At 38.7% G+C, this 20,991-nt stretch overlaps 1 protein-coding gene across 1 annotated transcript; it reads left to right on the forward strand.

Moving 5' to 3' along the window:
* The first annotated feature begins 5,831 nt into the window (after nucleotides 1-5,831).
* Nucleotides 5,832-20,470, forward strand: GCM2 (glial cells missing transcription factor 2). The gene is made up of 5 exons (XM_020963045.1): nucleotides 5,832-5,921; nucleotides 14,393-14,645; nucleotides 16,377-16,489; nucleotides 17,393-17,515; nucleotides 19,589-20,470. Exons 1-5 carry the CDS (start codon nucleotides 5,832-5,834, stop codon nucleotides 20,468-20,470), a joined length of 1,461 nt encoding a protein of 486 aa, XP_020818704.1.
* The last annotated feature ends 521 nt before the right edge of the window (nucleotides 20,471-20,991 follow it).

The following is a 20,991-nucleotide window of genomic DNA, read 5'->3' on the forward strand; positions in this document are numbered from 1 at the left end:
CAACAACCAATGATTGCCCTAAATAAGACTATGTAAGTTGGAGGGGAAAAGGTCAAGTCTTTAGACAAGTAAAAATTGCCAAATCGAAATACACTTATTCCCCTACAGACAATACTGATTGTAACGAAGGAAAGAAAGGTAGTTCAAAAGCAATGTGATTAGAAATAATAAGAAACCATTATGTGCTTAGGAAATAAGATCTTTTAAGAAATACGTGAACTGGGCATTTTCTACTCATACACTGGCTTACACCTGGCCTTTTGCTAGGTCAGGATCTCTCTATCTCCATGTCTCTCTCTTTCTCACAAGACACACATACCCAAATCATTCAGTTCCTTTAAAAATCTGAATGTGATATCTTTCACATGTTATGATACTCCAATCTTACAGCCCAAATTACATGACAAAATTGTCATGTGAATTTGACAACTTAGATATTTCCCTGTCTGCATCCTAAAACTCCATTTGTTTTAGAAAAAATTAGCAAACCTGAAGTTAATATCCAATAATCTATATCCAAAATAAAATTATGTAAATACATTATAAATTACAATTACTTTTACTTTCATTAATTATAACTATGAGTTTTACTATCATAGTGTAAAAAGTCAAATGAGAGTAAATTAAATGATAAAAAGTGCACCAATACTTGCTGTGTAAAGTAGTTAAGAGAATACAAAATAAAGTTTATCTTTACAAAGAACTCAGCAGGCACACTCTCATCATCTTCAGTGATGTTATATAAAGGAGCTTCCTCTTTCTTTATCTGTACATGGTAAAAAGAATTTAAGTTTTTATTCCAATAACTTTTCTAGTAGTAAAAAATACTTCATTATTATTTTTAAATGATTCATGATATTAAAAGGTTTGTAGTTTTAATATGAATAACAAGCATGTCAGCTTAAAACCTTTATATAGCCATTTATAAAGGGAAAAAATACTCTCTGGTCCTTTTTTTGTCAACATCTGTGAGAATAAATTATCAGGGATAGTAAGCCAAAATCTCATTTCAAATGTGATTCTGCAAATAAAAATTTAAAACTGAGGATTAAAAAACAATTTGTCATTCATTATGAAAGTTAAAATGATTCCATGAAAAACCAATTTCAAAATCAGAACAAGTCAATAAAGAAAAATAATGTTACTTGCAGGCCCATTCATAATTTTAAACATTAAGTTATCTTTTATTTTCTGTTACAGATCTATGATTTCATGGGTGTAGAAAGCTCCATTGCAAGGAAATTCCATCTACAAATGCAAATAGGCAACTGTTGTCTAACGACTGCCTGGGACAATATTGTTGTTTGTCCTTCATTCTCAAAGAGAACATCAAAGACATCAGGAAGATGTAATGACTTACAAGTAAATTGTATTTAAGTGAGAGAAGGCTGTGCAAAGTCATCAGCCTCAGTTTCTCCTCAAAACTGTTGAGCCACACAGGTCCAGTGGCAATATACAGATCAGAAAACCTGGAGCTGGCCACAGATGCAATGGGAGACCTTGGCCTTTTTAAGTTAAGGTCTTTCCCAGGTCTCAGTTTGTCTGAGGCAATGCCCATTCAGTGCTTAAAGCTAGGTAAGAAATGAGGCAAAGCATGGCCTCTTTTACCTAGTCAAAAAAAAATCAATTTAGGAAGGGAAGATCCTCAGGGTTTCTGGCCAAAACAGAAACAATTTATATTTACACTTATTCAGAGCCATCAAAATCCAAACAAAGACTAAATGAGGCTTGTGCTGGGCCTTACTGTTAGCCAATCAGTAAGAGTCAGAGTAATTTGGAGGGAAGGAGGGAAGGAGGGAAAGAAAAAGAAATCTAGCCCTTAAATCCTAAGACATCTTTCGAGGTTTGAGAGATCAAAATTTATATTCCTTTGGCCAAAGCACCTGCAGGTAAAGGTATGATTCCCTATGTGGACAGAGGAAGAGAGAAGAAGGGAGAGAGTGAAAAGAAGGAAGGAAGCCACCACCTTAATTTATAAGAAGGAAGAGGGTCGGGGAATGGAGAGGTAACAATGCCATAATGGGTAGGGCACTAAATTTGGAGTCAAGAAGACCTAGGCTCAAATACTGCCTCAGACATTTTCTATCTGTGTGACCTGGCACAGTCCCTTAACTTTTCTATGGCAGTTTCCTCATCTATAAAAATAGGGGACTGGACATTATGGCTTTTAAGGACTCTTTCAGCTCTAATGGAATCAGCACCACTTTCAAATTTCAGCAGGAAATCTTTTGTAACAGCTTTCGTTTGGCAACCTGATGAAGAAGCCCATGGACCCTTTTTCAGAATAATGTTTTAAAATACATAAACCACAGGATTACAAAGAAAACAATGTTGAAATACAGTTATCAAAATATTCTGTTACAAAATTCACAGACACCAGGTTAGAAACGCCTGGAAATTATCACATTCCTTTTATCACGTGCTTTTTTTTAAAGCAGCATCTTTCCCCCTTTATCTAAGCCGTTAATAGACACTTTTAACAAGCTTTAAGGCAAAATGAAGATTCCCTAAGAAGACAAAAGTTTACTATTCATTCAACCCACAGGACAAAAAAGATCCCAGAAGTCCTCTAAACCAAACCTCTTCCTTTTACGGATGAAGAAACGATACTCAAAGTTAAGTGACCCATCCGTAATTTGAACCCAGGACCTCATAAATGCAGTACTACTGCACCATGCAGTTTAATGGCTGGAATTTGTCCCACGGTAAACATATCACTACAGTAATGTCCCCTCTCCAAGGAGAGTTTATGCAGTAGTTTAACTCGTACCAAATAGAAAGGAGGGGACCCTGGCTCTATGCAGCCACTCCGCACACTGGGGCTTAGGGCAGAGCATTGGATTCAGCCCTAGCACCCTCGCGATACCACTCACCTCCATCTTACAGCTCGGGTAACAGCAACGCTCACAGCCCCAGAGGGCTCTTAGCGCTAAGCTAATAAGAGTCAGCTGCTCCAGCCCAGCGGATTGACTCTAGCCACTGGGGCTCCGAGCCACGAGGCTCCTGCTCACAGTGGGCCAGGTGGGTGCTACTAAGGAGCGGGTGGGCTAAGAGACTCCGAGAATCTAGCCAGCAAAGCCTCTGCTCATCCCACCTTCGTTCCCGTGGGGCTACTACAGGCCCTTGACCCAGGACTTCTAGTTTCCCAAAGGCTTCCCCCAGCACAAAATTAAATGAGTAAAGTCTTGAACAAATTTTGTGTAAAAGCCTTTTTTGCATTAAGACAACAGGAATGCCAGCAGAAATATTAAGGCTTGCGGTGTCCTTGAGCCCGCCCCCCATCCCTGCCAACGAGAGCCAGTTTAGCCAAAGGCGAGTCAATCAATGCACAAGGCGAACCACGTGAAAGAGGGGAAAGGTGCAAATTTAGCAGCTGCAGGATGGCTGCAGGGGTGGACTCTGCCCTACCTGTAAAGAGCTAGCAACAAGCATTTATTAAACCGTAATGATAATGATGATGATGATGATAACAATAGCCAAGGTGTCTTCCATTCCATTATCTGTAACAGGTTCTACTTGCAGGTTGGAAAGGTTTTTGCTTATCACAGAATATCGGAGTCAGACTGAACCTTAGAGGACTTCAGAGGCTATCTAAAACTGTCCCTGATTCTCAATCCTCACCACCTCTAAGTGTTTCAGTGTTCCATGCAAATCATCAATTAAACACCTACTTTGTGCTAAAAAAAAATAGTGTTAGGCTCTGGGGATACAAAGGTAAAAATTAAACAGTCCCTACCTTCCTCAAGGAATTTACATTCCACTCTATAGTTTTCAAGGACTTCATGGTTTCATGGGACTTTGGTTGCTTCATTTTTCTTAGTATTCTAATTGGACTAGAGTGCCTTCACTTTTGACTTCCCAACAAGGGTTGGTTCCCAGATGCCCTACTCCACTCACTCAGCCAGAATTCTGAAGGCTCATCCTTCCACATTTCCCAGTGCCCAGTCAATTCAGTTTGGTAACAATCCTGATCTCCACCACCTCCTTCCACTAAACAGCCTTCTCTAGATTCAGGATACTGCTTGAGGAAATAGAAAAAGGCATTCTTGATCCTAAGTTGGGAACTAGGGAAGGTACAGAGGAAAGTCAATAAGAGCAATCAAGTTTCTCCAGGAACTTCATTTGCCTATGTCAGAAGGAATGACATGCCCACCCATGCCTAGCACCACCACCACAAGCACCCCAGATCAAAGTGGGAATGCTTTGATTGAAATTATTTATCCATTTCAAAGAATCCCAGGGGTAACTGGTGTGGTTAGGTGAGGATGAGTTTGGATATACGAGAGAATTAATGCGGAGCAGAAAATGATGGACTCAAAGAAATTCTCATCTTGTAGGAAGTTGCTCTGCACCCAGAAAAATGCTCACAACCAGTACCACGGAGAAGGAAAATGGAGGCCACTGTGCTACAGGACAGTCTCTTCTATGGAAATAAGAACCAGTATGCGCTCTAGTAGATAGTTTGTGGACAAGTGAGATAGCAGGGGCTATCACTGCTTCACTCTGTCATGCCACAAAAGAAAGTGAGGCCTGCAAAAAAACTCTGGGGGAGGGAAAATACAAGCTAATAAAATTAGGTGATGGAAGCACAGACACAGAAGGTGTTGCACTAGAAAGCACCTTGGGGTTGGCTGCCAGCTGATCTGGGTTTAATACTAGTCTCTGCCACTTAGTAACTATTCGACTGTGGACAAGTCACTCTCGGCTATGGATTTGTTTCCTCTCTGTGAGATTGGGTTGGAATATCACTGCAAAGTCCCCTTTTAGTTCAGTAATTCTGTAACCTAGGGAAGGGTTCCCCATAACTCTAGGCTTAAGCAAAGTTGCCTATAAGTGTCTGCTTTAATAGATAAGATTCATCTGGATCTCACTACATTTTTTTCTTTTTTTACTGAAATATTTTCTATTTACATTCCTCAAGTATATATCCTTCCTCTTTTCCTCTCTTAGCTATCCTTTAAAGCAAATAATTAAAAAGAAAGATAAGAGGAAACAGATAAGCAGAACTAACAAACATCTCAGCCAAGTAGAACATCATATGTAAAGTTCCTTGTCCATTATTCCCGCTTAAACAGAGAAGGGAATACTGAATTGTCATATCTTCTTTGGGGCCAGGATTGGTCACTCAAATGCAAATGCACTCAAAGAGCTTTCCAGAGCTGTTATTTCATAGCTCTTCCTTGGAAGGTAGATTCAGAGGCAGGAGCCCTCTACCCTTCCGAACCTCAGGGGACAGGACTTGGCTGGGAACCTCATCTAAAGCAGGAAACTCACCTCCACCACTCATGCACTAAAAGTGCTCGCTCGTGACCAGTTCCCTTCACCTGGAAGGGCCTGACTCAGGCTTCCTCTAGTCTCTCAGAGTTTTTTGGGATTTAGCATTTGTCCACTGATCAGATCAATAGTTCAGAAGTGACAGGACTTTGGGCACAGGAAAGGCGGGGAGAAGAAAATACCCTCCCTTCTCAGTCTACATAAAGCAAGGAGGAGCCTCCGCTGGCTAGTGGTGAAGTGTGCGCAGGGCACATTCGTGCTTGCAGCCCATCCTCTTCAGCACCAAAGTCCTGGACTGGGACGCAGCTCATAATGGCTGTTCTCCCTCTCCATGGAAGAATGCTTTCCCTTCTCTCCCTCACTGGCCTCCTTAATTTTTAAAACTTAGTTCTTTTTATTTTAATAAGGAAACAAAACCCTCTACCTTCCTTTTCAGTTCAAAAATTATTGTTGCTTTTTCTTTTTTAATTTCAGGGTCAGGGGCTTAGGTGGAGGTGTTTCCCCAACCCCCTTGGGGCAAGGAAGAGTAAGGAAAGCAGAGAAAGAGAAGGTGGAAAATGGCAACGGATGCCTTTGAGGAGGTCGACTGCACGTGCTCCTATGGAATGAAACTCAATTGGGACATCAATGATCCCAAAATGCCTCAAGTAAGTGAGAATTGCATTGAAGAGCTAGGTCTATTGAGCCCACTAGGGTTTTCCTTCAAAAGAAAGGCAGAAATGTACATCTATCTTTCTGCCAGCTATTTAGTTTTACTTTGCAAAGATACCAGTGAAACCTTTTATCAGAGTAATGGTCTGAAATTGAGGTCCAGCTTCCTATTTTTCAAAAATAAGCCCCTTACTCTGTTGCAGTGGAAAGGGATAGAGACTGTGTCCCTACTGTCAACAAGTCAACTTTCAGAAATTTAACTTTGCCATGCAATTTTGAAGTGATTAGATTGAAATAAGAGAGAGAACAGAAATGCATCTCTGATCTCCACATCCTGATTCTCCCAAAAGTTTCTCCCTGAAGCTTGGGCCACAATTTTCACTTAATGAGGTTACTCTCAGAAAAAGAAATCTTGTGTTTTTCTTGAAATGTACAGGCAGGATTTTAAAGCCCATTTATATGATTTACATGTTATTACTTCTAAGTAAAAACATGAGGTATGACTATGAAATAATGTAACTAATTTTTATTCAGATTTGCCAGTCTCTACATCAGACTGAGAATTGTCCATTGCAAAGGAGTCGAAGTGGGAAGCCTCTTCCAGTAACGCTGGAAAGGCTTAAACCACTTTTGTTGCTCTACTTTTCATACTGCCCTCCAAGACTAAATTCATTCTCTTGAATATGCACAACCATGGCATATCTGCCTTCTTTAAGAGTAGATTTGAATTTTGGAAGAAACCATGTTGTTTCCTCTAAACTAAGTTACTTGAAGGCAGGGACTGTTTCTTTTTTCATTTGTTTGTTTTTCTTTATATCCCCAGAATTAGTATAGTATTAGGCATTTAATAAGAGCTCAGTGATTGATTTTTCAACCAGCCAAAAATCAGCAGAATTCAAAACTAGTGAAGAAGGTAGGTAATTATACTAAGGAGTACCATTTTGGGTAAAAAAAAATAGGTATAATTAGAAAGCAACTTAACTGACCTTTAAAAGTCTAGAAAGATATTTTCAATCTGTAAAATGAAGACATTGGACTAAATGAAACCTATTTCTATATATTTAGAAAACAACTAATCTTAGGAGAGTGAGAGGCAGCTTTGTTTAATTGAGTCATTGGTTTCTAGTCAAGAGACCTAGAGTTTATAGGAGATCATAAAACAAAAAGAGTTTAGAGTCAATTAGACCTTCAGAATTAGTTAATCTAATGATTTCATTTGATGAGGTAAGGAAACTGATGACCACAGAACCCTAACTTCACCACTTCATAGAAAATGTGGGACGGGGGAAAGAACGTTAGTTTGGGAGATGAGATCTAAGAGCCCTAGCTCTTTCACTAAACTGGTGTGTAACTATAATTCTAAAACATTGAATTCTTTATTGTATGGTGTGCTGTAAAGTATAGAGCTTGGTGTCAAAAGATTCAGCTTCAAGTCCCGGCTCTGCTCTTTACCACCTGTGTGATCACAGGAACTCCCTGGTCTTCAGTTTCATCATTTATGAATTTAAGGGATTTGAGTAGTTGATCTCTAAAGTCTCTTCCAGCTCTAAATCCTGCGAAAGGGTTTAATTTTGATAGCTATTAAAAATAGGCTTATATTTCTTATATGAATATATATATATATATATATATATTCTTATATGAATAAACATAATTAGTTCTCTCTTGGAGTGAAAGGAAGATCTCCTGTGGCCAAATGAAATAATAATCATAAAACATTTAGCAAAATGTCTGGCATATCATAAGCACTATATAAATGTTAGCTCTTTCTTTTTTCTTTCTTTCCATTTCCTAGGTAGAGAGTAGATTTAATATTTCCAGAGATATAAAAATGTCACTAAAGTTGTTATGAGGAGATTTGGATTTTTTAAAAGTGAGAGGTCAGTGTATAGAAAATGAATCCCATTTCAGGAATCCTTCTACAGTTTTGGACTTTGAACATATTATTCATTTGGTTGCCTGAAAAAGTATCCTTGGAAGGGCATGATTAGTTTTCTGCCACCAAACCCTAAAGCTGCCTCCCACAAAGGTTTCTCTTCCATCTATCCTATTCCCATCAAGCTGACTCTCAGCCCCAAGGAAAACTGACTGATCATTCCCTGGCTAGGGTATGTTGTGCACATTTCCCTTCAATTTAACCAGTACAGGGTCTGAGTTCAAGAGCTTTAATAGAAAATTCAGTTAAATAAACATTTATTATTGGTGATATCATGGTACAATGGAAAGAACACTGGCTCTGGAGTCAGAAGACTGGGATTCAAATCCTGCCTCTGAAACCTAATATCTCCGTGACTTGGGACAAATCCTTTAAACCACACTCCCCCACTTCCCTGCTTCATATTCTTCATCTGTAAAATGAGAGGGTTTGACAAGATGGCCTTTGAGGGCCTTTTAGTTCTAGATCTGTGAACCTATGGTAAGTGCCTAATATTTACAAGGTACTGTTCTAGGTGTTGGCAGTACAAGAACAAAAGTGAAAAAGTTGCTGCCTTTGGAGAGCTTATGTTCTCTTGGATTGAGAGAGACTAAGCCACAATGAAATAAAGTGCAGCTCTTAAGATGGTAAAATCACTTTAGAATAAATCTGCTCTTGACCCTCTCCTTCATCCTTTCTTCAGCCCTCCCAACCTGGTGAGAGAAAGGGTTGATTGGCTTGACCAAGTCTTGTCTACCCAATAACTGATCAGTAAATTAGAATTCTTCACCAATACAAATAACTTTTTAAAATCAATAATCAATAGCTGAAGTTCATATAAAACCTTAATGTTTACAAAGGGCTTTTCATAAATTATCACATTGGATCCTCCTTTTTATGTCTTTATTAGATAAGTAGTAGAAGTAATATTTTCTCCATTTGACAAATTAGGAAACCAGGACTCAGAGAAACCAGGATCATGCAATCACCAATTACTGACTCTGGGATTTGAACTCATGTCTTCTGACTACAAGTCCAGTGTTCTTTTCGGTACAGCACAGCTGCCTATAAGAATAGCAGGCTAACTGTTTTATAATTATCACTTGATTTGATCCTCACAACAACCCTGGAAGCTGGGTTCTGGTATTAACCCCATTTTATGGGTGAGGAAACCGAGACAAACAGGTTAAGTGACTTGTCCAGGGTCACACAGACAGTAGGTATCTGATGCCAGATTTGAACTCAGATCTTCCTAACTCCAGATCTGGCACTCTATTCACTCTACCTCCTAGCTGACCATGACAACTGATACATGCAAATAACAAAGTGCATTCTTTTATCTATTGTTAGTAAAGATATTGTGGTCCCTTCAAGGAAGGAAAAAAGAAATGAAAAAAGAAAAAGAAGTACTAAATAGAACCCTTTTCTTCTTCTAGGAGATTGGACATTCACTGATCACAATCACTTCTCTCTTTCCTATAGTGGATGATTTTCAAATGCAGTATTGGTTCTCTTCCTCTACTTAAAGAAGGGTCTCTGTATTCTGGGGAGGGGAGGAAATGAAAATTGCAATTTCCTTTTTCAAATAAGAAAGCATTTTAAATTAAGCCTATCATGGTTCTTTTTAGACTATTGAGGTTGCTTCGTAAATAAAATTAACCACACGTTGGTTGTATTTCATTTGGGGCTTTATTTTATCTCCATTTAAAAAATCTAGTCAGAGGCCAGTATCCATGGTTTTAGAGGAAGATTTAGGGGCACCTACCATTGTGGTCAGTATTAAGGTGGTGTGCTATCATGGAAAGGTCCCTAGATTTGGAATAAGAAGATCTGTGTCTGACTCTGATCTCTGCCACCTAATAGCTGTGTGTCCTTGGACAAGGCACTAAATCTCTGTGGACTTCATTTTTCTCATTTGTAAAATACAGAGGTTGACTCAGTTTACCATCCGGGAATTAGAACAGCTTTAGTAAAGTCAGTCAGACTGACTTTTGGGCGGGGAAGGGATGGTAGTTGGTGAAGAGAATATATGCAAGGGATATAAGAAAGATAATTATATATTGAAATCTATTTTGGTAAAGGACTACTATCACACATTTCTTGATAATCCAGATATTACTCAGTGACTAATGCATTATAAGATATAAGGCTTATAATCAAAGTTTCCAGTGTATTTTTTTTATTTAATTTTCCTTGGTGACAGCATTACTTTTTAAATGTTTTATTGATCCTTTTTAACATCACGTTCATTTTCCAATGTGCCCCCTCTCTTCCCCTACTCAAAAAACTTTCCCTTGAAACAAAGATTTAAAAACAAACAAGCAAACAAAAAAGCAATTTGCCAAAACCAACCAGCTCATTACCATTACCATTCTACTTTCATAGTCTTTCACCAGAGATAGGGAGAGAGAAAAAGAGAAAAGCACAATTTGTCATCTGTTGGGGCAGAGATCAAGCTTTATCATTATAATATCATAGTATTCAGTTTTATTTCATTGTTTTTTTCTGTTTACATTGTTGTTATTTTCCTGGTTCTCTTTACTTAACTCTGCATTTATTATTACCATTGTTATCATTATTATAAACATTTACAAAGTGCCTTAAAATTTGCAAAATATTACACAAATATTATTTCACTTTATCTTAGCAGCAGCCCTGGGAAGTAGATCCTATTATTACTCCCATTTTACATGTAAGAAAACTGAGGCAGACAGACATTAAATGATATTCCCAGGGTCACACAGCTAATATGTGTTTAAGGCTCAATTTGAACTTATATCTTCTTGACTGTAGGTCCAGGACTTTTTCTACTGCACTACCTAGCAGCCAAAGACCTCCCATGTGCCTTTGAATTCTTCATAATCACCATTTCTTATAGCATAGTAGAATTCCATTACATTCTACAATTCTACGAACTACAGTTTATTTACCTGTTCACCAACCAATGGGTTCCAGTTCTTTGCTTCTACACAAAGTACTGACATAAATATTTTAGAATATAAAATTTATTTCTTTCTGTCTTGAGCTTCACAAAGATATTTTAGTTACTTTTTAAAAGCATGATTCTAAATTATTTTTCAGAAATGTTAGACCAGTTCAGTACTCCATCAATAGTGTAATAGTGGGCCAGTCTCCCTAATGCCCCTCCGATATTGACTATTTCCAGCCTTTGGCATCTTTATCAGTTTGCTGAGTATAAAGTGAAGCCTCAGAATTCTAAAAATTTTCATTTCTCTTAATGATTTGGAGCAGTCTTTCATATGGTCGAAAATAATTTGCAAATCTTTTAAGAACTGTTTATTCATTGGGGAACTATTTTGAACTGTTGGTGAATGACTCTTGCTCTTATATATTTTTGCTGATTTTCCATATGTCTAGGAAAAAAGATCCTTTTCAGAGTTGAGGAAAATAATTTTTCCTAATCAATTCATGTCATCCTAATGAGAGAGCATTAATTTGAAAATATTCATGTGGCTTGAGTTAATTCCCATCAAATTTTTTTAAGATCCCTTTAGCACTAGAAGTTGGTGATTTATTGATTCCAAATGTTAAAATAATAATACTAAAGTATTATTATATTCTTTTTATAAGTCACTATTTCATTAATTATTTGTGACATTCATAAAGGCGGCTAGGTGGTACAGTAAACAGAACTCTAGGCCTGGAGTCAAGAACAAATTCAGTCTCAGACACCAACTAGCTGTATGACCCTGGGCAAAATACTTTACCTCTGACTCAGTTTCCTCAACTATAAAATGAAGATAATAATAGCACCTCCTTCCCAGGGTTGTTGTGAGGCTCAAATGAGATATTCATAAAGTCCCTAGCACAGTGCCTGGCACATGGTAGGTCATCAGTAAATGCTTGTTTCCTTCCTTCTTTTATAACGTTGGGGAAAAGGCATCCATTTGACAATTTCATGGTGCTTTCCAAATATTGGGTCCAATCCCACTGGGAAGGAAAGATAAAACTGCTTGTAATTCATTTCACTTATAGTTCACATGCTACAACTGCCATAAACTCTTCTGAAATGTGTGCTACATGCAAGTCACTGTCCTAGGAGCTAGGAATATAAAGATAAAAATGAAAAATCATCCCTACCTTCAAACAGCTCAAATTATCAAAAAGCATTTCATGCCACCCCATCCCTGCCCATGACAAACCTGGTCAACTGAGCCTATGGAGGGCCCCTTCCCACCTTATGATTCTATAAATGTACCTCCAGTCATCCAGGCTTGTGTTGTACACTTCCCATGCATCTTCTCTTGAGGGTGAGCCCCAGAGCTGTATCTGCTGTCAGGGAAGGAAGATTTGCATGTTCCTGTTGCATCTTCCCCCACTTCCAGGTCTGGAAAGTGTGTCCAATTCCACCCTCTCCAGGCCCCAGTACATTCTCCAATAGAGGTAGTGTGTGCATCCAAGTCAGAGGGCATATAACACGTATGCCATTTCTGCAGGGGAGAGAAGATAAGGTGTTTAGGGGACGAGAGGGAAAGGATTGCCCCCAGCCTGGGAAGGCACTGGATGCAGATAAGGGGAGGGAGAGGCAGGCAGCAGCTGCAAGCTTGATGCATGGCTCTGCTATTCTCTTCAGTTCTAATAGTTTCTTCACATAGCCCACTAAGTTGTCTTGAACACCTCCTAGGACATGCACATTCCACTTTGGAGACCCTTGTTCTAAGACACTATTTTAGATACCATTTAGAAATTTTATGGAGTGTGACCTGGACTGCCCAACTGGACTCTCTTAGTCACTCAGATTTTTCTCCAGTGCATGCCAGTGCTTCAGTATATTTGAGAGGCATGGGATATTTTACAGGATGAGTTGTGAAACCACTGGACATCGATTTAGAACTAGACAATGCATTCATGACCTTTAGCCTAACCCCTTGTTTTATAGATGAGAAAACTTTAGGATTAGAGATCTTAAATAACTTTCTTGAAACCATTCAGCTAGAAAGGAGCAGAGCCAGGATTCAAACTCAGATCTTCTGACATGAAATGCAGTATTCTTTCCATACACTCTGCTGTCTCCCATTTCTCTTCATTCAATGACACACTAATATAAGGAGATTCCCTATCACTTGTCCAAAGCATCCTTTTTTACTTTGAGGGATGCATGACTGTAGAGTGAGGAAGGAATGACAGGTGAGAGATGGGGGAAGTCAATGTTTTTGTATTATATACTTAATTCATAAAAGTGCTATTAGGACTAGGGTTGATTCACCAGTGAGTCTTATACTCTGGAGAAAGAACATTGTAGAAAGGTTAAGATGCTTACAGGTTAGATCCTATTTCAATGAAAAGAGAATAGAATATGTAAATCATCTTGTACTGGAATTCTGTCAATTGATATATAGTAATAGTGCTTTAAAGTGTATAAAGCACTGTACATATATATGTATATAATGCCATATAATCCTCACAACAATCTAGTGAGATAGGTACCCCATTTTAGAGAAGCTGAGATAAGTTAAGTGATTCATCCTGACTCACACAGCCTGAGGCAGGATTTGAATGTAGTTCTTCCTGACTCCAAGTTCAACACTATTCACTGTGTGGACTTGGAAATATTTTCATAGAATCCTGGGACTGTAGAACTGCAAGGAATTTTGGAGAATTTTAAAGTGAAAAGGACTTTACAGATGAGGGAAATTAGTATCATAGAAATGAAATTATTTTCCCAAATTCACATAACTAATAATGCGATGAGACTTAAGCTTTGAATATAAGCCAAGTGCTCCTGACAATACCTCATTTCATCATCAAGATTACCATCAGACTGTGATTTACTTGATCCATAAAAAAGATGACTGTACTCTATTCTGTGTCAAAATAATCTCCCTTTTTGGCTTTATTTTCTTTTAACTTAGGATATTATTTTCCCAATTACATATTCAAACAATTTTAACATTCATTTTAAAAAATTTTTAGTCCTGAATTCTCTCTCCCTCCCTTAACTCCCCCCTCCCTGAGACAGTAAACAATTGTATAATAGTTATACATGTGCAATCATGTAAAACATGTTTCCATATTAGTCATGTTGTGAGAGAAAGCAGAAACAAACAAAAAAAACCAACCCACACCATGAGAAAAATAAAGTTAAAAACAGTATGCTTTGAGCTGTATTCAGACTCCATCAGTTCTTTCTATGGAAGTGGGTAGAATTTTTCATCATGAGTCCTTTGGAATTGTTTTGGATCATTGTATTGCTGAGGATAGCTGAATCACTCACAGTTGATCATTGTACAATATTGCTGTTACTATGTGCAATGTTCTCCTGGTTCTGCTTACTTCATTTTGCATCAGTTCACATAAGTCTTTCTAAGTTTTTTTTTTTTTTGGCTTTGAAAAGAATCAGTTCTCATTAAGGTAAATGCCGATTTTTTTAAACGTAGCAGATGGAGGGCTGAACATCTAGTTTTCTCTATGCTAGTTTGCTTTTATCTAATGCATTATCTTTTTCAATCTCTTTCTTCCTTCTCTTTTCTTCCCTATTCCATTCTCTTCTCCATTCCCAAACTCCTGTTCTCCATTCCCCACGTCTATCAGGAGCCCAAACACTTTGATCACTTCAGAGAATGGCCAGATGGCTATGTGCGCTTCATCTACCGAGGAGATGAAAAGAATGCTCAGCGCCATCTCAGTGGCTGGGCCATGCGGAACACCAACAACCACAATTGCCTGATCCTCAAGAAGTCTTGCCTTGGCGTGGTGGTGTGTGCACGGAGCTGTTACCTGCCAGATGGCTCGAGGCTGCAACTTCGGCCTGCCATCTGTGACAAGGCCCGGCAAAAGCAGCAAAGTAAGATGTGTGGGCAGGGGGTATAAGGGCGTGGGACAAGATGGGTCAGAGTCACATAATGTTAGATCTTGAAGGGGCTTTAGACATCATCTTATCTAACACCCTCATTTAACAGATGAGGAAATTGAGCTCAGAGGAATTAAGTGACCTGCTAAAGGTCCCACAGGAGGACTACAAGTGGGAGTTGGTTGTAAAAGAAGTATTATTCTGAAATCAGTGTTTTTCCATCATGATGAGAAGGAAGTGGGATTTTTTAAGCCTTCAGATAAACGGTCACTTATTATTTTATGAAATCGTGAACATGGGCAAACACAGCTGGCCTTAAGCAAAATTGTGGAGCAGATGAAGTTTGCCTTGGGTATCTTCCAATTTAAGAAGATGGCTCTCTCCCTGTAGGAATGTCCCCTTAGGGGAGCCAGGGGGAACCAAAAGGAAGAGAGATACTCTCTTAAGTTGGAAAATTCCCAAGGCAAACTTCATCTACTCCACAGTTTTGCTCTATGTCAGACATATTTGTCCATGTTCACAATTTCATAAAATAATAAGTGCCCTTTATCCCAGGGCTACAAATATCAAAATATCATCCCTCTTTCCTTCTCACCACCATGGAGAAATACTGATTTTTAGAATAATACTCTTTTACAACAAGGTCTCACTTTATTCCTCTTTGTATTACTGGCATAACTCCAATGCACTCAGAGCTCCTTTTGACTCCTATCTACTCAGAAGTGGTAGTTCTACTCACAAGGAGTCTTTACACAAGTATGGAATGGTATAAGAATTGGGGTGGTTATTGTAAATCAATCCTACATACCCTACCATAGCCCAAACATAGGCATCAGCATTACTGCTACAGTTAAAGACTGGAGATGTCAAAACTGTGAAACTTCAGAGCTGAGAGATTATCTGGTCCAATATTCTCATTTTATAGATGAGGAAAACAGGACCCAGAGAACTAAGTGATATAATGTCACACAGCAATGGCAGGACCAGGACTGGGCACCATGTCTTCTGGTCCAGTGTTCTTCCCCATGCTACCTCCATTAGTGCATTGCCCCAAATGTTTACATTTTAATAAGACACTCCTAGAGATACAATCCCAATGCCTCACCCCAAAGAAAAAAGTCTTCAGTTGTGACAGGCAGATGAAAAGGATGTTATGAAGTGAGGAGGGAAGGAGCAGTACTCAAATTACACTATGTAAGTGACTAGAAAGACAGATGTCCAGAAGCCATGACGGATGTCCTGTTCTTTGTTTAAATAGCTCTATCATCTCATACCTTAGCTTCAGGTTTCCCCAGGGAACAAGTAAAGATGGAAAGTTGTGAAGGTGTTGGTAAAATCTGGGTATGGGCTAGAAGGGAGGAATGAACAAGACAGATGAAGGAGGCAGCCTCACAAATTGAGACACAAATTTGATTGAGCCCAGATTCTCTGCCTATTTTCTTGCGCTTGTGTCTTCACTGACTATATGGGCAGACTCTTTAAAGAAGCATGGGAATTTGTGGCCATTGAGAAACAAACAAACAAACAAAAAAAGATGTGTGGTAAGATATTCTTGTGTGCTAAGCTGTTTAGACTGAGCAAATTAGCTTGGTCACTGGTCAAGTGATCTAAGATAACAAACTAGATTTTGAAGCATAACTATTATCTTTCCATCAGCTGGAAGGGTTTGTGTTGGTAGTGTTTTTATAGAGAGAGCTGCACTAATATCTTCCCTTGATCTTGCAGAAAAAGCATGTCCCAATTGTAATTCAGCTTTAGAGTTGATACCTTGCCGAGGTCACAGTGGCTACCCTGTTACCAACTTCTGGAGGCTCGATGGCAAGGCAATATTTTTCCAGGTAAAATAAATCTGTGTTTTGTGATAAGTATTTACACCAATTCTAAATTGGTGGGAAGTATCCTCAAAATCTGTCTAGTCCAATCCCCTCATCTTATAGGTGTGGAAAATGAGGCCCAAGGAAGTTGAATCATTTTTCCAAGGCTCAAAAGTTGAGCCATATTAAGTGGAAGAAACTGTTTTTGCTGTGATAAATTTGAGCACCAAATATACCCAAAGACCTTGAGATAACAATTGCTTAAGTCTCATCCTTCAATGTGGTAGGGTATTATCTTCAATTTGACAAGTGAGGTTATCGAGACCCAAAGAGGTCTCAAAGTCACACAACTGGTTAGTGACCAGAGGGAAAGAAAAAGAAGGATTAGAATCCAAATCTCCTATTTCCTAATGTAGTATGTTAGGTAGCACAGTGGATAGAGTGTTGGGCCTAGAGTCAGAAAGACCTAAGTTCAAATCCAGCCTGTGGCACTTACTAGCTGTGTGAGAGCAAATCACTTAAACACTGTTTGCCTCAGTTTCCTTGACTGTAAAATGAAGATAATGACTGTACCTTTCTTCTAAGGTTGTTGTGAGAATCAAATGAAACCATATTTGTAAAGTGCTGGGTACATAGTGGGAGCTATATAAATGCTTATTCCCTTTTCTTCCCCCTTCTTCACGTCATGCCTAAATAGTCCTAAATGATATTCTAAATGTAACTAGTATAGCTTATATGAAGAATCTTGCTCAGCGTAGCCACACAATGATAGTACTTCCTGGTAAACATAAAGCTTTTTCTATGGTACCTTATAAACCATTACACCAAATTGTTGTTCTTAAAAAGTTAGGATTCTTGGAATTGTTTAGCATCCTGTCTATACTTAGGTAAACACATGTGTGATTAATGTTTTCAACTGGGATGCAGGCCAAAGGAGTTCACGATCATCCAAGACCAGAAAGTAAATCAGAGACAGAAGCAAGAAGAAGTGCTATCAAGAGACAGATATCATCTCACCAGGCTCAGAAAAGGAGGAACATGGAGTCACAGGTATTGCCTTACATTTGTATGGTGCTTTAGAGTTTAAAAAGTATAAATTTTCTTATTTACTCATTGAAAAAACGTATTAAGAACCTACTATATGGGTATATCCTGAAAAAAAAAAAGCTCCTTTTCCTGCCCTTAATGAGCTCCTATGTTTTTTTCCCATTTTATACTCATTAGAACCCTAAGAGGTTGGTAAGGTTCCATTACATATTTATATGCATGTTGTTTCCCCCTGTAGAATGTGAACTCTTTGAGGGCAGAGACTTTCACTTTGGGTTTTCAATCCTCAGCACATTTTATAGTGCCTGGAATGTTGCTTAATTAATGCTTGTTTATTGAGACAAGGAAAAATAAAGGGAAGAGAAAGAATTTGAGAGTATTCTCTTTTTCAAATGTTAACACAAAAATAAGCTGAATATTATACACATTGGGGATTCTTTTGGGTTATTGACTTAGGGACAAGACAAAAAAATTTCCTGGCAATTCAGCCCAGGAAACCTGTTTTCTAAGGACAGTTTCATGGTGCACCCAGTGTTGCAATGGCAAGGGCATTGTGTTGGATTGGGAGTCAAGGGGCCTGGGTTTAGATCTTCGCTCTGCTGTATGGCCTTTTACAAATCACTCAGCTTCTTTGGATCTCAGTTTCCTTATCTGTAAAATCTGCATTCAAATCCTGCCTCTCTCAATTACTACTTGTGTAACTTTGGACAAGTTGTTCAAATCCTGCCTCTCTCAATTACTACTTGTGTGACTTTGGACAAGTCACTGGTACTTAGTCTTCTCATCTGTAAAATGGGGGAGTTGGACTAGATGGCCTCTTAGCTCTCTTCCATCCCTAATCTATGATCCTCTGAACTAAATAAGTGTCATAAGCTCAGAGGCCATGGGGATAATACTGAAAAAGAGACAGACACCATTCCCCCCACTCAGCCATGCTGAGTTGCCTGCTATCACTCTATATTCTTCCTAGTGGCCACACTTACCCTCAAGCTATATAACCTGTGGCTTCCTTTTCTTCTCGTGTTTAGTATAATGCCCTGTATGCCAGGAATATTAATTTATTAACCTAGGGGTTGGTTCCTCCAACTGGTTTTGCTCTCTATCATAATCCATGGAGGTACAGTGTTACAGGGTAATTTAGAGAGCTACCCTTTAAATGACATATCTAAGAAACATAATTGTCCCATATGACCTGGTGTAATCATAATAATAGGGAGAACAAATTACTAATCACAGCTCCTCAGAGGCCACCTAGAATGAATATTGTCATTCTTCCTTATGATACATGCAGGCAATCTCCTATCCAGCTTTGCCCCATAATCAATCTCTTCTCTGCTTTCTCTACACACTTCTACTACCATATGAAGGAAACCACCTCCTCCCACATATGTGTATTAAATCTAAACATTAACCTAAGGACTAGATAGAAATCATGTAGCACTAATGGAAATGGAAGTTTAGTTATTTTTAAATAGTCATAGATATCTGAGAAGAAATTATTTCCCTCTCTGGTTTAGCTTAGATTCAGATAGTCAGCCTGCTTTGTGCTCACTGCTGTGCTATGTACTGGAGAGGACAGAAAAGTATAGGACCTTTTTTCCTCCTTCACTTTTTAAGGCTTGCTTCCTTAATTAGCCCTAGTCTCCCTGCTGAGCTACCCCCAGCACTTAGCACAATGTCTAGCATATAGCAAATATTCGATGTCTGTTGGCTGACTAGCTTACTGTTTGGAGCTGCTATCTCAAAATGCTCTCCCTGTAAAAGTTCTGAAGTCTTTGCTTTTCCTCCAAGTTACAGGAGCTAACAACAACATTGTTGATATAGAATGAAGAAAGTATAAGTTCCATGAAAGTGTTAGCATAGAGGATAATGACGCTTTGTATCCTAATCTATTTGAAAGATACATTATTTGTTTTGAGTACTTTTCTTTCAGTTAGGTTACTCTTGCAATCCTTTGCTGTTTTTCCTAATTACAGAAGTGTACTTGGGCAAAACTGATAAAGGTTACTGTTATCATTGTATGTCAAAAAGATATACATCATTGAAAACTTTATCTGCCTTTGTTTCATTTTTCAGATTGAACAGTATCAAGACACCAGTGGTCATTTCATAAATACTTTGTCCAGCTCAGAAAACCTAGAAGGGTTCAGCATATTTACAGACACTAGCTTTCCTAGTCCGGCTCAGCCTTACTCTTCTTTCCAAAAATCTGATCCTTACAAAGCTACCTATGACTCAGCCTGCTTTCAAGAAGACATAATTCTGCCCTTTCAGAAATGTCCAAATCCTAGGATCTATATGTCTAGGCCGACTTGTGGCTATGAATTCACAGTCCCCAATTACATAAACTCTAGCCCATATTCCAACCTCTACAGAGATTCCAGTAAAAAACACGGTGACACAGACTGGACTTATCTCAATGGACCACAGTGTAGTGTCAATTCACTTAGTACCCATGATCAGAATTTGGATGTCTCCAATAAACATCATGGGAGGAAAGCAACTCTTGGGAAAACTGGCTGTGGGGAGAGGAATAACCATGGACAGTTCCAGGCCCCTGCCACTCACTCTTATAATTCAGAATACTCCTGCAGGTACTTAGGGAGTACCTCACCAGCAGCTCCAGCTCTGCAGACTGTGATCACCACCACCACTAAAGTATCTTATCAGGCCTATAAATCACCTGTTGTGAAATACAGTAACAATGTATGTGATGTGAAAAGTCTTCAGAGCTGTAGTCACATGTCAGATTGCACCCCGAGGACCATCTACCCAGAAGTTAAGATTCAAGATGACTGTCAAGAGAGCAAATCCACTTTGGCATACATTGAGGAACCAATTCCAACCAAGGGAAAGCGAGTAGACTCTTGGGATGTGTATCAATGCGGGCTGGCCCCTGGAAACAATTATTCTGATCAAGTAGATCAGCTCTTTAGATGTGAGAATGAGGGCTTCTGAAAGACAATATGAAATTCAACAAAACTGATTACAGTTTTGAGAGCATGACCACACATCACGCAAGTGATGATTACAATACTGTTGCAATCCATTATTTCATTGGTGCAGCTACTCCCTTCCCTGACACAGATTATAACCCATGCCTTAATAGATGGCTTCATGAGTTGCTGTGACAAAACTTTTTTTTATGATTTCGTGACCAATCATCTGACCTGATAACAAACCTTTTTGAATTTAGATAGACTGCCCCTTGGAAGACAGACATACAGTCCTGACCTATCCTCAAAGTTTCTATATCATCACTAGGTATTATTATTCATATTTATAGATGATAAAAGTGAAATGACAAGAAGTTAAATAACAAGGCTAATTAATGGAGGAGCATAGAGCAGAACCCAGATCTTCCGACTCCATCTTGTTCTTTTTCTAGAAGATGACATTGGGTCAATTGCATATGATCTCATGTTTCATTTCTACAGTGATAAGTAACTTTCAGAAAATTATTTCTATGTATGCAATAT

Source organism: Phascolarctos cinereus, unplaced genomic scaffold (assembly GCF_003287225.1).
Source record: "Phascolarctos cinereus isolate Bilbo 61053 unplaced genomic scaffold, phaCin_HiC Scaffold_4;HRSCAF=312, whole genome shotgun sequence".
NCBI classification, from domain to species: domain Eukaryota; kingdom Metazoa; phylum Chordata; class Mammalia; order Diprotodontia; family Phascolarctidae; genus Phascolarctos; species Phascolarctos cinereus.